Source organism: Plutella xylostella, chromosome 2 (genome assembly GCF_932276165.1).
Source record: "Plutella xylostella chromosome 2, ilPluXylo3.1, whole genome shotgun sequence".
Classification (NCBI taxonomy): domain Eukaryota; kingdom Metazoa; phylum Arthropoda; class Insecta; order Lepidoptera; family Plutellidae; genus Plutella; species Plutella xylostella.
In genome coordinates this window covers 3,392,952-3,406,225 of record NC_063982.1, presented here as the reverse complement: position 1 = coordinate 3,406,225, position 13,274 = coordinate 3,392,952, and the positions used below count along the sequence as shown (strand labels likewise).

General features: G+C 39.5%; 1 protein-coding gene across 1 annotated transcript in view; it reads left to right on the top strand.

Moving 5' to 3' along the window:
- LOC119692209 overlaps positions 1–13,274 on the top strand; it is a 95,161-nt gene that overhangs the window by 25,140 nt on the left and 56,747 nt on the right. Inside the window, exons 2-5 of the mRNA XM_048633230.1 lie at positions 2,586–2,750; positions 7,060–7,148; positions 11,670–11,837; positions 12,557–12,725. Of these exons, the coding sequence (XP_048489187.1) occupies positions 7,067–7,148; positions 11,670–11,837; positions 12,557–12,725 (419 nt within the window). The 5' untranslated portion in view covers positions 2,586–2,750; positions 7,060–7,066. The remainder of the gene's footprint in view (positions 1–2,585; positions 2,751–7,059; positions 7,149–11,669; positions 11,838–12,556; positions 12,726–13,274) is intronic.

Genomic DNA, 13,274 nt, shown 5'->3' with positions numbered 1-13,274 from the left:
GTTAACGGGTTTTGATTTATGGAAACTGGTCGTTGGTAAGAAATTAAGGTAGTTTGAGTATATTTTATGGAATACAGACAGATACTATCGAATAATAAATTTTTCTTAATTATGCATTTAATGAAAGCCCAAAAGTATGAGAATATACAGAATGTGAATAGAAGGTAAAATTAACGTTAACAATAACTAATTTTGACGGAATACGTTCAATACACAAATCGTCGATATTTATATTCAAAGCGGTAATAATAAAACCGATAACAATATAATAAGAGACATTTCACCGTAATTTGATGCTATCCGGTCTTTCCCGTTGGGGTGAGCATCTACCACGAAAACCGTATTGGGGCAAGTTGTATTGTTCGATATACATTGCGGCTTTCTCTCAAAACAGTTTGTATTGATTTCCTAACCATTACCTTTGTGATAATGAAACATTACTACGTTTTGAATGGATCAGTCAAGTTCTCTGACAATTATCGATGGAGGTCCCGGGTTCGGTTCCCAGCCGGAGCAGCTTGCGAAAACGAAATGCCCAAACAAAATGTATGTAAGTGATTCAATTAGTAAATTGTTTAAGATTTTGTAAAAATTAAACAATGGCATAATTGACAAAGTTGCTTTATTATAATATGGATCTGGAAATGGTGTTTGACAAATCGATACAATTTATTTTGAGTCAAATGTTACATTTATAAAGGGCATTATATAATTTTTAAATTAAATTGGGTGGTCTATACATTTGATATTATTTTATAATAAAACGTTGGTATATCAATGGATATAATTATTTTATTGACATCCGCCTTAATTCCCATTACTGTGATCTATTTAGATGACGTTATGGTTTCCTGTTATCGCTATGGCAGGTGTAGGCAATCTGTAGATTGTTTATTGCACATTTATATATAAGCAAATATTACATCATACATTATTATTTATTATATTTTGAGTCAACTTCAACTATAATTAGATTTCTCTCGTGCATAAACATTGAAACTTAAACATCAGACTACAATATTTCGAAATCCTTCTTTGAAAAAATATTGCATTATTATTATTCCGCTAAATAGGCAATACAATGCTTTAACAATGTTTTTAATGTTGACACAGTGTACCAGAATACCTTGGTAAGGGGTCATTTAGGGGAAGCCAGAGGGTGTCATGGCATGGTATAAGCGATATACGATATATCGCATCGCCCCCTTCCATTCGGTCTTGTCGATTTGGTAGTTGTTTATACTACACTGATTATTGGGTATGTGTGGATAGAGCATTTTAATCTGTGACAGATCAACGGATTGGTAAACTCCCTCTCATTTTAAATACACTGGCGAGTGAAAAGTTTCAGTGACACTAGCATCAAATTACACCTAAACGGAAAAACTACCTTAATGATGCCGTCTGTAATTATGATGTAAATTTAACAGCGAATCAGAATATTATAAACTAAAAAAGTTAATATTTCAATAAAATTCTAAGTTAAATGTTTTAAATAATAGGTAATTTTTGGAGTAAAATTAAAATTATTCTATTCCAAACCCGATTAAAAATATCGATAAGCTAGCCGGGCTAGACAGAAAATCTACTGGAGTGTTAAGCTATTGTCGATGGTAATTTCTGTGATTCACAGCCATAGACGAGGGGCGAGATTTTTTTTTGAACTTTCAGTGGGGATCAACCTTTGCAGTGGGCTATCGAAACAGGAATATTATATTGGGGTGTATTGTTTTTTTGGTAATGAAATCGACTGTGGTAGCCGAGTGCCGAGTTTTAGTTTATTATTGTTATACTAGAACGAATTCTCTGTCAGCACACGTTGGAGTCCTGGCCACCACGTCTTCCATATTCTATTCTATTCTATTCTCTGTGGGGGTGTAAGTACCTGCACCTGGCTCTCTCGAATGGAACCTTTGTGCATATCCCCAAGGTCTAAACTGCCTTCCTAAGCTTGGACCATTTCCCACCACGCTGGTCCAATGCGGGTTGGTGGGTTCACATATCTAGATTGATGTGCTAAATCTAGATATGCAGGTTTCCTCACGATGTTTTCCTTCACCGTAAGAGCGATGGTATACATTGTACTTAAATTCAGAAAAGAACTCATTGGTACATGTCAGCGCCGGGATTCGAACCCGCATCTCTTGATTGAGAAGCGGGCGCTCAGCTCACCCGACTGAGCTACCACCGCTCTCTCTCACCGTCTTCCATCAAATCATCAAGTCTTACGGCGAAATCTAACCCGCATATCCATTGCATAAAGGGTACATCCGGGTCGGCGTTGTTCTATCATACTATCTGACTTTGTGTATAAATTGTGTTTAAATTATCTATTGGTCCTTCGAGCCGGATCTGAACCTATGGTATGATAGCGACCTATGGATTCTATTATTTTTGGGGCTGTAGCGTCTCTAATGTCTCAACCTCACTCCTTGGCAATTTAGTGCATGATATGCATCTAATATGCTTATTAGGTATATCCCCTTGGCCCTAAGATGTAAACTGCAAGACGTTGTCTATTGTTTTAAGTTTTAAAAAATATTATAAATTTATATGCATACCTAATATATATTTTTTTGTTACAGATTACCTATTCTGGATTGCCCGCCTGATGATGTGCTAGTGTTGTAAAGTGAAAGTGGAAATATAGTGTTCGCAAGTGTAAAGTGAATCCCAAAGTGATATCTCAGTGATAAAGTGTGATCATGCCGCCCTGGAATCACTGTTCTGAATGGTAGCTAATAATTTGGGTGAGTTCTACCTACTTCATTTAAAATATTTACTTAGATTAAGAATATTGGCACAAGATGGTGTGTCAGATACAAAAACCAAGCAAAAAACTCAACAAAAAGTTCAACAAATGAAACCATTGATCGATAAGTAAAGTTACAAATCTTCAAATCGAACAAATCCAAAATTCTCAGAGGTCCATGGTAGAAATAGGGTGTTTTTTTTTTCCGAGACGTTTCTTTTGCACGGACACTGATGGCTAGTTCGTATTATTTATGAAAATATAAAACGTACCATCCATCATTCACTAATTTTGTTTTAAAGCAATAATAATCCTCAAACGGTAACCGATATGTTTACCAATACAAGATACAAGTTGAGGCCTATTCAGACAAACTGATAATAAATATTAGATATAATAAATTAATCTTTATTTATACACACAAGAAAATAAGTTATAAATCTTATACAAATATAGGTAAGTACAAAAAAGGCGGTTTTAAAAAGTCATTTTTTCCAGTCAACCTTTGGGTGGAATGATATTTATTGATCAGATAGGGTCAAGATGCAATACAACCAGATAGAGTAGTAGTTACCACAAAAACGCCCTGCGATTTCAATTTTCATCAGCTAAGGCTGTTTTTAACAGCATGCGGATTTAATCGCACGCGGGATTGCCCCGCACGCGTTCATAGAAGTATTCATTGTAACTCGTGGAAATCCCGCGTACGTGATGAAATCCGCATGCTGTTAAAACAGCCTAAGGTGACCAAGTGACCATCCAGAAGGGCTAGTACGGGGCGCATTTTAAACGTGACAAAAGTTCTCCGTAGCGCTCGCTCTTGAGGCTGCGTGATGTGAGTGAGCGCGATGCAAAACTTGTCACGTCTAAAATGCGCCCCCGTGCTACCACCCCAGGGGGTCGACTTAGCTGGGGCTCAATGAGGGGGGGTTCGACTACAAGACAAGAGAGACAATGAAATGGTAAAAGATGTTACGTAAAACCAATTTTTTTCGTCGGTATTTATTTATGTCATTTTGATATTATTATGTTCTGTAACATCTGTGTAACTACGGAAGCGCATTTAATGGATGTTGATTTCCGGTCAATTTCTCGCAACTATCCACACATTTGATCGCTTAGCTTACGTTTAATAAAAATCTATTTTTGTCGTCTTACATTTGGGTGCTTCCGTTTGCTTGCCACCGTTAACAAGCAATCAATCCAAAGTACTTTTGCTAAGGATATAATACCGACACTCGACACAAAATTGCGACACTGGTGTCGACACGGTACGCAATTTTTTGTGTCTACAAATCACTCAATCCCAAATGGAAGCCGATGTCTGTGTGGACCCTTCTCCACTGATGCAATCTGCATCTTTATTCAAAGGAACTAGGAAGATCTGGTGATACGATTCCCTGTTAAAGTTTTCAACTAAATCACCGCCGGATACATCCTATTACATAGACAATAAGGTCCAAAGTACACTTTCTCCATTAAGCACACGTTACAGTGGGGTCACTTTAGTGTATGACAAAAATCAAGTTTCGGAGCGTTGCTGCGCGAGCAACGACCCTATCTCGCTGTACTAAATGTGACAATTGCACGACAGCTCCCGTTCGTTCGTTTTTCGTCAGCGTGGAGTAACCCTCCACCACTTAACGCCGCTCTAATCAGGACGGTAAGTAAACGAAGCGACAGACAATACAGGGGGCACTGACCCCACTGACTTGTGACTCTTGTGAGTAAAGGTTCACTCCCATATGCTTACACTAAAAAGTACACAATGATGTCGATTCCGAAGGCAGGAATTCTAACTGTGCTACTACAAAAAACTTTAAGCACTGTTTAACAAGTGTTTAAAACGTAATTTTACAGATTTTGTAGGCGTTTGACAGGGCTAAACATCTGTTAAATACTGTCTAAGTTTATATGGTAAGGCCATATGTGTTTAAATTAAAAATAGAGTAGAGAGATTCTATGAGTGTTTCCGTAAATCTCTTTTTCTAATGGCAAAGGATATAGTTTGACGATGCTAAAATTAAATTTTGGGCCTTAAGAATGTACATCAATCTCATCAAAATATTGTAGAAGAATATCAAAAGATATGTGGCAATATAACAAAAATATAATTTTAAAAAGTTATACCTACTATATTTTGAACTCACCACTCCTAAATCCAACTTCAACTTTCAACGTCTTATAACCAAACGCATGGCTAACCTAACCTAACCCAAGCCTGCGTACTCCGGGGTACGTAATTACCCTTACCCCCAGTTCTTACCCCCCACCAGCTGATCGGGGGAGGGAAGAGGGGTATGTACCTCCCCCTCTTTATTGCATTACCCCGATGTGATGCAATTCAAGTATCTGGGTTAAGGTTAGTTTAGGATAAGATTTTGGTATATTTAGCATAGATACAGATATTACAGACATGGTAGATGCAGTTTAGTGTGGAATGTTATGATGCGCTAATATTTCTCCGGATAAGCTCGTTTTCTGTAAGTAATAGATTATTACAAGTATGTATCTTAATTTAATAATTTTGACTAACTTGAAATTATTAAACAATTTGCCCAAATAAATGCAAGGTCTTGAAACAAGTGCTGCTATGCCGAAGGTCCTGGTTTCCTTGCTGTGCCGACTGCCGAGACTGATATTTGTTTATAAACAAATAAGTACATATTTGTTTTCAACATTCAATTGAAGACCCTTAAATGTTTAATGTGTGTGTTGTTTATTATACTTTCTTAAAACACCTTGTAAGTTTGGTTAGTAAGACTCAAAACTTTTGTAAAATTTCTAGGAAGGCACTGATTCCTGTCCTGACATACAGGTGCTCCTAGCTTAAAAGTCAGAGGGTCACATTCTGGGCTAAGTTTTTTATCGCCCTAATCTGACGTAATCTGACGTAATTAAAACTATTGCTCTAAAGTTATGTTTATTTATATGTATTTAGTTCTATTACAATACGAATTAAGTGATGCGATTCTTCAGAGAACACCTAGGGTCTTACCACAAAAACTTAGACCGTCCATTCTATTCTATTCTCTGTGGGGGTGTAAGTACCTGCACCTGGCTCTTTCGAGTGGAACCTTTGTGCATATCCCCAAGGTCTAAACTACCTTCCTAAGCTTGGACCATTTCCCACCACGCTGGTCCACTGCGGGCTGGTGGGTTCACATATCTAGATGTGCTAAATCTAGATATGCAGGTTTTCTCACGATGTTTTCCTTCACCGTAAGAGCGATGGTATACATTGTACTTAAGTTAAAAGAACTCATTGGTACATGTCAGCGCCGGGATTCGAACCCGCATCTCTTGCGTGAGAAGCGGGCGCTTATCCGACTGAGCTACCACCGCAACTTAGACCGTATTTAACAAGTGTTTAAAGCTGTCAAGCGCCTACAAAATCTATCAAATTTTGTTTTAAACACTTGTTAAACAGTGTTTAAAGTTTTTTGTGGTAGCACAGTATGTCTTTCCATAGCTCGCTTAGCGACTTCGTTAGCCCCCAAATTAAGTCACAAATGTCAGTAAAATATCCGAAATAAAATCATCATTCAGGGTCACCCCCCCACCCCCTGCCTAAGGGGCTTTCCCCCCTTCTCCCTTCATTCATGCGGCTCCCCCCAGGGTGTATTATTACCTCCCAAGCACACCCCTACGCAAAAACGCTTGTTTTCTTGCAACGATTTCTATGGATATATTATGTAAACTTTTGTTATAGTTGTTGGGATAAAGTGGGAATTTATAGGATTTATTTATTATACCACACATCCCACAAATCATATAGTGTTAAATACAATCACGAGCAATGAAAAAGTTTCATTTACGAAATGTCGACACCAAATGACCCCATATTTAAAAAACATTTTATTAAGGCCCTGTTTCACAATATCTGGTTAGTGGCTACTATACCTGTGAGATAAAATGCATGCTGTCACTCTCTGTTATATTTTTTTTGACAGAGACAGCATGAATTTTATCTCACAGGTAGCCACTAACTAGACATTGTGAAACAGGGTCTAAGAATTTTATAAATATGTAGTTATTTACGTCTTTAGTTGTTAAATGTACTTCAATATTTCAGACGGCATGCTATTGTCATTGGCACTTATTCATTGCTCGTGAGTTTATGTTTTCCATTTGTCACCCAACACCGACACGCTTGTAAGAAGAAATAATCCAACATTCCTCACATGCCACATCATCCACAGCACACGCTGAGCTGGTGCCTTTTTGACGCCCTGGACAATAACCTTGTTGATGCTGTCAGTGTGCCAAATGAATGATTCTTTATCGCTATCCTTGTCTGTTTCCAGAAGCGGGATGGAGAAGGAGAACGGCGACGGCGACGCCGGCGGGAAGCCGCCGCCGGACAAACTGTTGGACGCCGCCGGCCTGTTCGGAGGTAAGGACTTCAGCATCAGCCTATAGCAGTCCACTGATAGACGTAGAACACCAGTATCATCAGCTATAGGGTCCACTGCTGGACGTAGGCCACTCCCAAAGCACGCCACTGGGAACTTCATATTTGAAAGGAGCCTCCCAGTCATGTTCTAATCATATCCATGTCCATCCAGTTTAGACCTTAGGGATATGCACAAAGGTGCATGCATGTAATTTCACCCCCAGAATATAATTGAATAGAATCTCCCTTTAGAGCTTTTCCAGTTGGTCCAGAAACCGCATCACCACTGCACGTTGGCAATCAATAATTATTAGCAGTAACGCGTATCTGTCAAAGCTGACATTACTAGTAAGTATGGGTCTGGCAGTAGATTAACATAATCCAAATAATCGGACGAGAGGAATGTCAGTGCAATAGAAATGTTTTGACAGTTAACACGCCACTTCTTCCACTGAGCTCAAAATAATATATTGAATCAGTTCAGTTAGAAGGTGGTTAGAAGATTTGTGATTTGTGTGAATGAATAATCATTGGTACACAATGGTTGTCACTAGGTTAAACTTAAAACGGTTTGACACTATCGGTTTTTTGCTTTGTTTTTGTATGTGACACAAGTTGCCACAAATGAGACACCATCTAGGAGGTATATTGCTAATCTAAGATAGTAATACAACATATCCATGTACAAGCCAGCACTCATACAGTATCGGCGGCGGTCGCGTGAGATTGCACCAGTACGTAAACCGGCGGGTCAATGACCTCGCACCCACTACCATTGCTGGCGGGTGCTAGGGACCGCTGTTAGAGGCGGGTAGTTCGGTGTAGAATGGAAAGACTTTACTAACGCATTTTAAAGAACCTTTGAGCATATCCCCGAGGACTAAACTGCCTTCCTAAGCTTAAATCATTTCCCATTCCCACCACGCTGCCGCTGCCTGCTCCACTGCGGGTTGTGCCCAGATATGCCGGTTTCCTCACGATGTTTTGCTTCACCGTAATATTAACGTAAAATTTTATATAGGCTATTATTCATTCCATTTAATCAAATGGTACTATGGTTTCAACGTAAATATGTGGGAGACAGCGTTTACTGGCTGTATGCAAAAAATATGCAAGTTTCGCTACAAAATTTTATACAGCTGTGCTTCACCAACACAATAGGAATTACTTCACCTCTCACATATATGTATCATTTTAATGGATATCATCGGACAAGCTAATTTTATTGATTACACCCGTCACCCAAAATCGCACCGCTTATGGAATACATAGCATCACAGCCCAACGAACACTGGCAAAATTATCGATTCTCCCAACACGAACCGTATTCCCTCTCACATAAGCACCAATTTTCTCTGATAAATAGCAAATTATAACGTTGTGAACGCAAATGCTTAAACAGTTTTACACGGTATTTACATGATCCGCGTAAGAACGTTTATGATGATTTTTAGTGTGTTTCGTTGTTTCCTTAGCTTTATCTGTAAGCCATCTTGTTTGGATAAATAATAATGATAATTTACTACCTACTTACTCGAAAGTTTTTGGAATTCGTCTGTGAATAATGAGATTTGGGAACGTATACGTTACTGTAAAATTCTGAGTAAATCTTAGTCTCACTAGTAAAAGTCCGAAACAATGAACTAATCTGTCTATAGGGCCTCTAGTACGGGTTTTGCTATTTATAAAAACGAATATTTACGTTTTCTCCCTATATCTACATAGGTACATTATCTGTCAAAAGTTTCATCATAGTTTCCATTAGAGGCGTCACTTAGTATGCGAGAAAACGTAAACTTTTATAGTTTTCGACACACTATCAAATCTGTACTGGACCCCCAGGAGTTTCTGAAAGAATGGATCAAACGACACAGTTTTTTTGTTGTTGTCTAAGAATCAATTGCTGGAAATGGTATTATGTTTATTTTCATCCATACTTTCAAGGACTTCCTGTGACGTCCTGTTATACGTACAATAGTGGTGGTCTCCAAAAGCCAACTCATCACAAAAACCACTTTTATTATTCTTATCTCTGAAGTTCTCACTTGACTGATACTGATACCTAACTTCTTGACTCCTTTTCGCGTGGGTTTAGCGATAGCTTATCATTACTTACTTATAAAGGGTTATCGAACTACAAGAATAAGTGCCAATTTCTCCATAGTGGGTTAGATTAGACCAGGGATTATTGCTTGAGTTTTGACAAATCTGTCAAGAATTTAATATAGAGATGACGTATAATTGATCAACCTTTCCCTGGTTACGATCTAACCGACTATGGAGAAATTGGAGCTAAGGCATTCTAGATTAACCGAAATAAGCTTAGCTAATTTAAACACACACGTGATATCTGCAACGCTTACTATGCAAATTGATGATAAGTTGGCTTTTCGATAGCGTGGCAAAGCCTCCGGTCCTGGGAGTTGAGGGTCCCAGAGCTTCCACTATATTATTGTATTTTTGACGTTTCCTCATGTCATGTTGGTTTTCTTTTGCAGTCGTCAAATATGTATATGGGATTTCGAATGTCAAAAAACCAATAATAAGATAATGATGATGCTTTTTAGACCCAAAAGCAAGATTACCTTTCGAGCATTATTTAACATACACGTGCAATTGTTTTTATAATTTAAATATAGAATACTAATATTACTACACACACAGAGCGCTGAATGAAGCGCGTGACGTCACACGCGTGGCGGGGGCCGTGGTATAAATACAATGCGTGACGTGGCACTCGAATGATAATATTATAATAATAACGTTACTTTATTTACTTCTATGATTGATAATAATATATAAAAACAGTGTACGGAAAGAAATAACCTAACTTAACCAATGCAACGTTAAAACCCCCGATTCAACGAAAAGTCGCATAAATTGTGAACGGCTAAGTCGATTTTGATAAAATATGTCTAAGAGCACTCGGGGTAACATTACTAATCAGCCTAAAAAAACAAAACGAAAATCGGTTCAGCCGTTTGGGAGCTTTGCTACCGTCTTTCCGTTGGGGATTCGTGGGACACACCTTCTATAATGTTACTTACTTACATAATTAAATACTTTGATCTCATATTATGTAGAATATGAAATATGGTACGAGATAAGGATTATACACAAAATACTCTGCAAAAAAAAACAAATTATTTGCAACAAAACAATTACTAAACGATATTAGTAGATAAACAATGAAATTTAATTAATCATAAAAATTTACGGCTTGGACGAGGAGGTCTTAGGTTCATCATCATCAGAAGAATAACTATCGACATTACTGGTTTCACTGGCATTGACGCCGGCCTCCTTTGACCCTTTCATCTTTGACCATAGACTCTTAAACTTTTCTCTATGCTCTTGTGTTTCATCCCATGTTTTTCGCGCCTTTTTCTTCGCCCATATTTTCGCCATTTTGTCTCCAAGTTTCCTGTTCCGTTTCCGTATCCACCACCAAGATCGTAGTTTCTGTTCGTCATTCAATTTGCAACATAAACACATGGTGATGGAGTTTATAGTTGGTTAATTAACAAACCAACAACCCGCACTATAATAGGCCCGATACCTGTGAAGGACAGACATGACATAGAAAACTCAGAATAATAAATTCCTCACAAGTTTTTCTATTTGCGCTGGTCGCAATCGCAATGGTATTCCATTTTTGAAAAAGCTGTCTGAAGTTTTGTTTTAACACAGTCACAACACAATCATAGACGAAAAAAGGTTGCATAAGTTCAATAAACACATAATAACATACCGTGAATTTCGTTCCGATAAAATCATTTCACCATGGCAATATATTTGGACTTGAATCAGTCGCTAAATAACGATGTCCCAGAACAATTTAATACAATTTATGCGCGTGTTCTGCATTTAAAGTATTGTCAATTAAGTTTCAACGGATGTCAAGACATTTTGTTTTGGGAGCGACGACTTTAAGAATTTTCCTTTAACCTTTTTGCGATTGATTTGAAGAGAATGCTTACTACAATTAATTTGCTAAATGCCTTCATGCTTGGCTTAGATTGTCAATTGTTTAGTTTTTTACACTAATCAGTAAAGGAGATGAAAATAAATGTAAAGTAACCTTAAAATTTTGTTATTTACTGGCTGTCATTTTAACATCTTGTCAAAAATTAAAAAGAAGGGCTTGCATTAACTTTTTAGTCCGTTTTTTTAGACCGTACGTTGGACGTAATTCGACATAGTACAACGCGGACTCAGTACGACTATCACAGGATTCGATACTTCATAAAATAAATGGTAACGGTTAGGCTCTATATCGATACAAATATGAACACTCGGCCAGACCATGGAAGGTTATTTTTCATCAAGTGAGGAAATTACCTTTCTGGTGGGTTGAAGACATACCAATAGTGTAGTGTAAATTTTAATAACCTTTTAAGACTATTAGCCGTTACGCGCAGAATCGATTTAAAGAATCGTTAAAGCTAAAGCTAAACCACCATTTTACGTACCTAATAATAGGCTAATAATAATAACCTCTCTCTCTCTCTCTTTCCACAGCATACTGGGGCCGCGATGGCGCGTCCAACTCGAGCGCGGCGGCCCAGGCGCAGGCGCAGGCACAAGCCCAGGCCGCTCTCTTCGGCTTCGGCGGCCGCTACCCCGCGCCAAGCACGCTCGGCGTCGCCGCCAACCAGGCCGCCCAGCTGGGCCTGCACCCCGCCGCCAGTGAGTTGACTCCTAGAGCGTTGTGTCAGAGTTGAGACTGCTTCGGCGGCCGCTACCCCGCGCCAAGCACGTAGGTAAACGCAGCGTGGGACGCCCTCCTGCCCGCTGGACCGACAACCTTAGGCAGGTAGCCGGTAGTGGCTGGATGAGTAAGGCCGACGACCGAGTGTTGTGGCGCTCCTTGGGAGAGGCCTATGTCCAGCAGTGGATGATTATTGGCTGACGGTGTTGATGATAAGATGGTCCAGTTTTAAGGCATCCCGTAGGTACCTAATGTAATGCTTAACGAATTAAGTAAGTACTTTGTTTTAGAGATTTTGATTGAAAATTGCAGAAGCCTATCTATCGACTCGTGTAGATTGGTAATGGTTGGTTTGGTATTGGTTGATTAAACCGAAAATCCATATATTTGGATCCTTTGAGCAACTACTGCAACCATTCAACAATTTCCACTGACACACAATATAACACGTTGCATCTTATTTGTATAATACTTGTCTATATTTACGCATGGTGAGTAAATAAACAATTTTTCTTATCTCTTATTCCCTCCATCCAAAGGTTGTCTGGCAGAGATCACTTTTAGTGATAAGACCGCCTTTTGTACCCTAATTAAGTTGCAATTTGTTATTCCTATGATTCTTTGTTGGTGTGCAAATAAAGAGTATTCTATCTATCAATTTATGAATTTTGAACTCAATCTGGAATTCTCTTTGCAGGTGCAGCATGGTGGTCGATGGCGTCCCACCTGGCCGCCCAAGACTACCTGCACCGGCTGCAGGCGTCGGGGCTGAGCTTCGGCGGCGGCATGGACCCCTACTCCGCACTGTCGGCGCTGCAGCCGCCCAAGCAGCAGAATAATAAGCACGCGAGCAAGGGGAGCGACAGGTGAGAGTATACTGTCTCAAATTGTAGCATAGAGGTGTCTTCTACCTCTATGCTACTGCTTCGGCGGCGGCCGGTGTAGGTGGACCCCTACTCCGCGCTGTCGGCGCTGCAGCCGCCCAAGCAGCAGAATAATAAGCACGCCAGCAAGGGGAGTGATAGGTGAGAGTATACTGTCTCATATTGTAGGATAGAGGTGTCTACCTCTATGCTACTGCTTCGGCGGCGGCATGGACCCCTACCTGTCGGCGCTGCAGCCGCCCAAGCAGCAGAACAACAAGCACGCGAGCAAGGGGAGTGACAGGTGAGAGTATACTGTCTCATATTGTAGGATAGAGGTGTCTTCTACCTCTATGCTACTGCTTCGGCGGCGGCATGGACCCCTACTCCCGTTGTCGGCGCTGCAGCCGCCCAAGCAGCAGAATAATAAGCACGCCAGCAAGGGGAGTGATAGGTGAGAACACTAGAACACTATCGATAGTAACTGCAATATTGCGAAAACCTATAATTAGCTTTTTGTCTATTTATGTTTAAATAAGGTTAACTTGATAT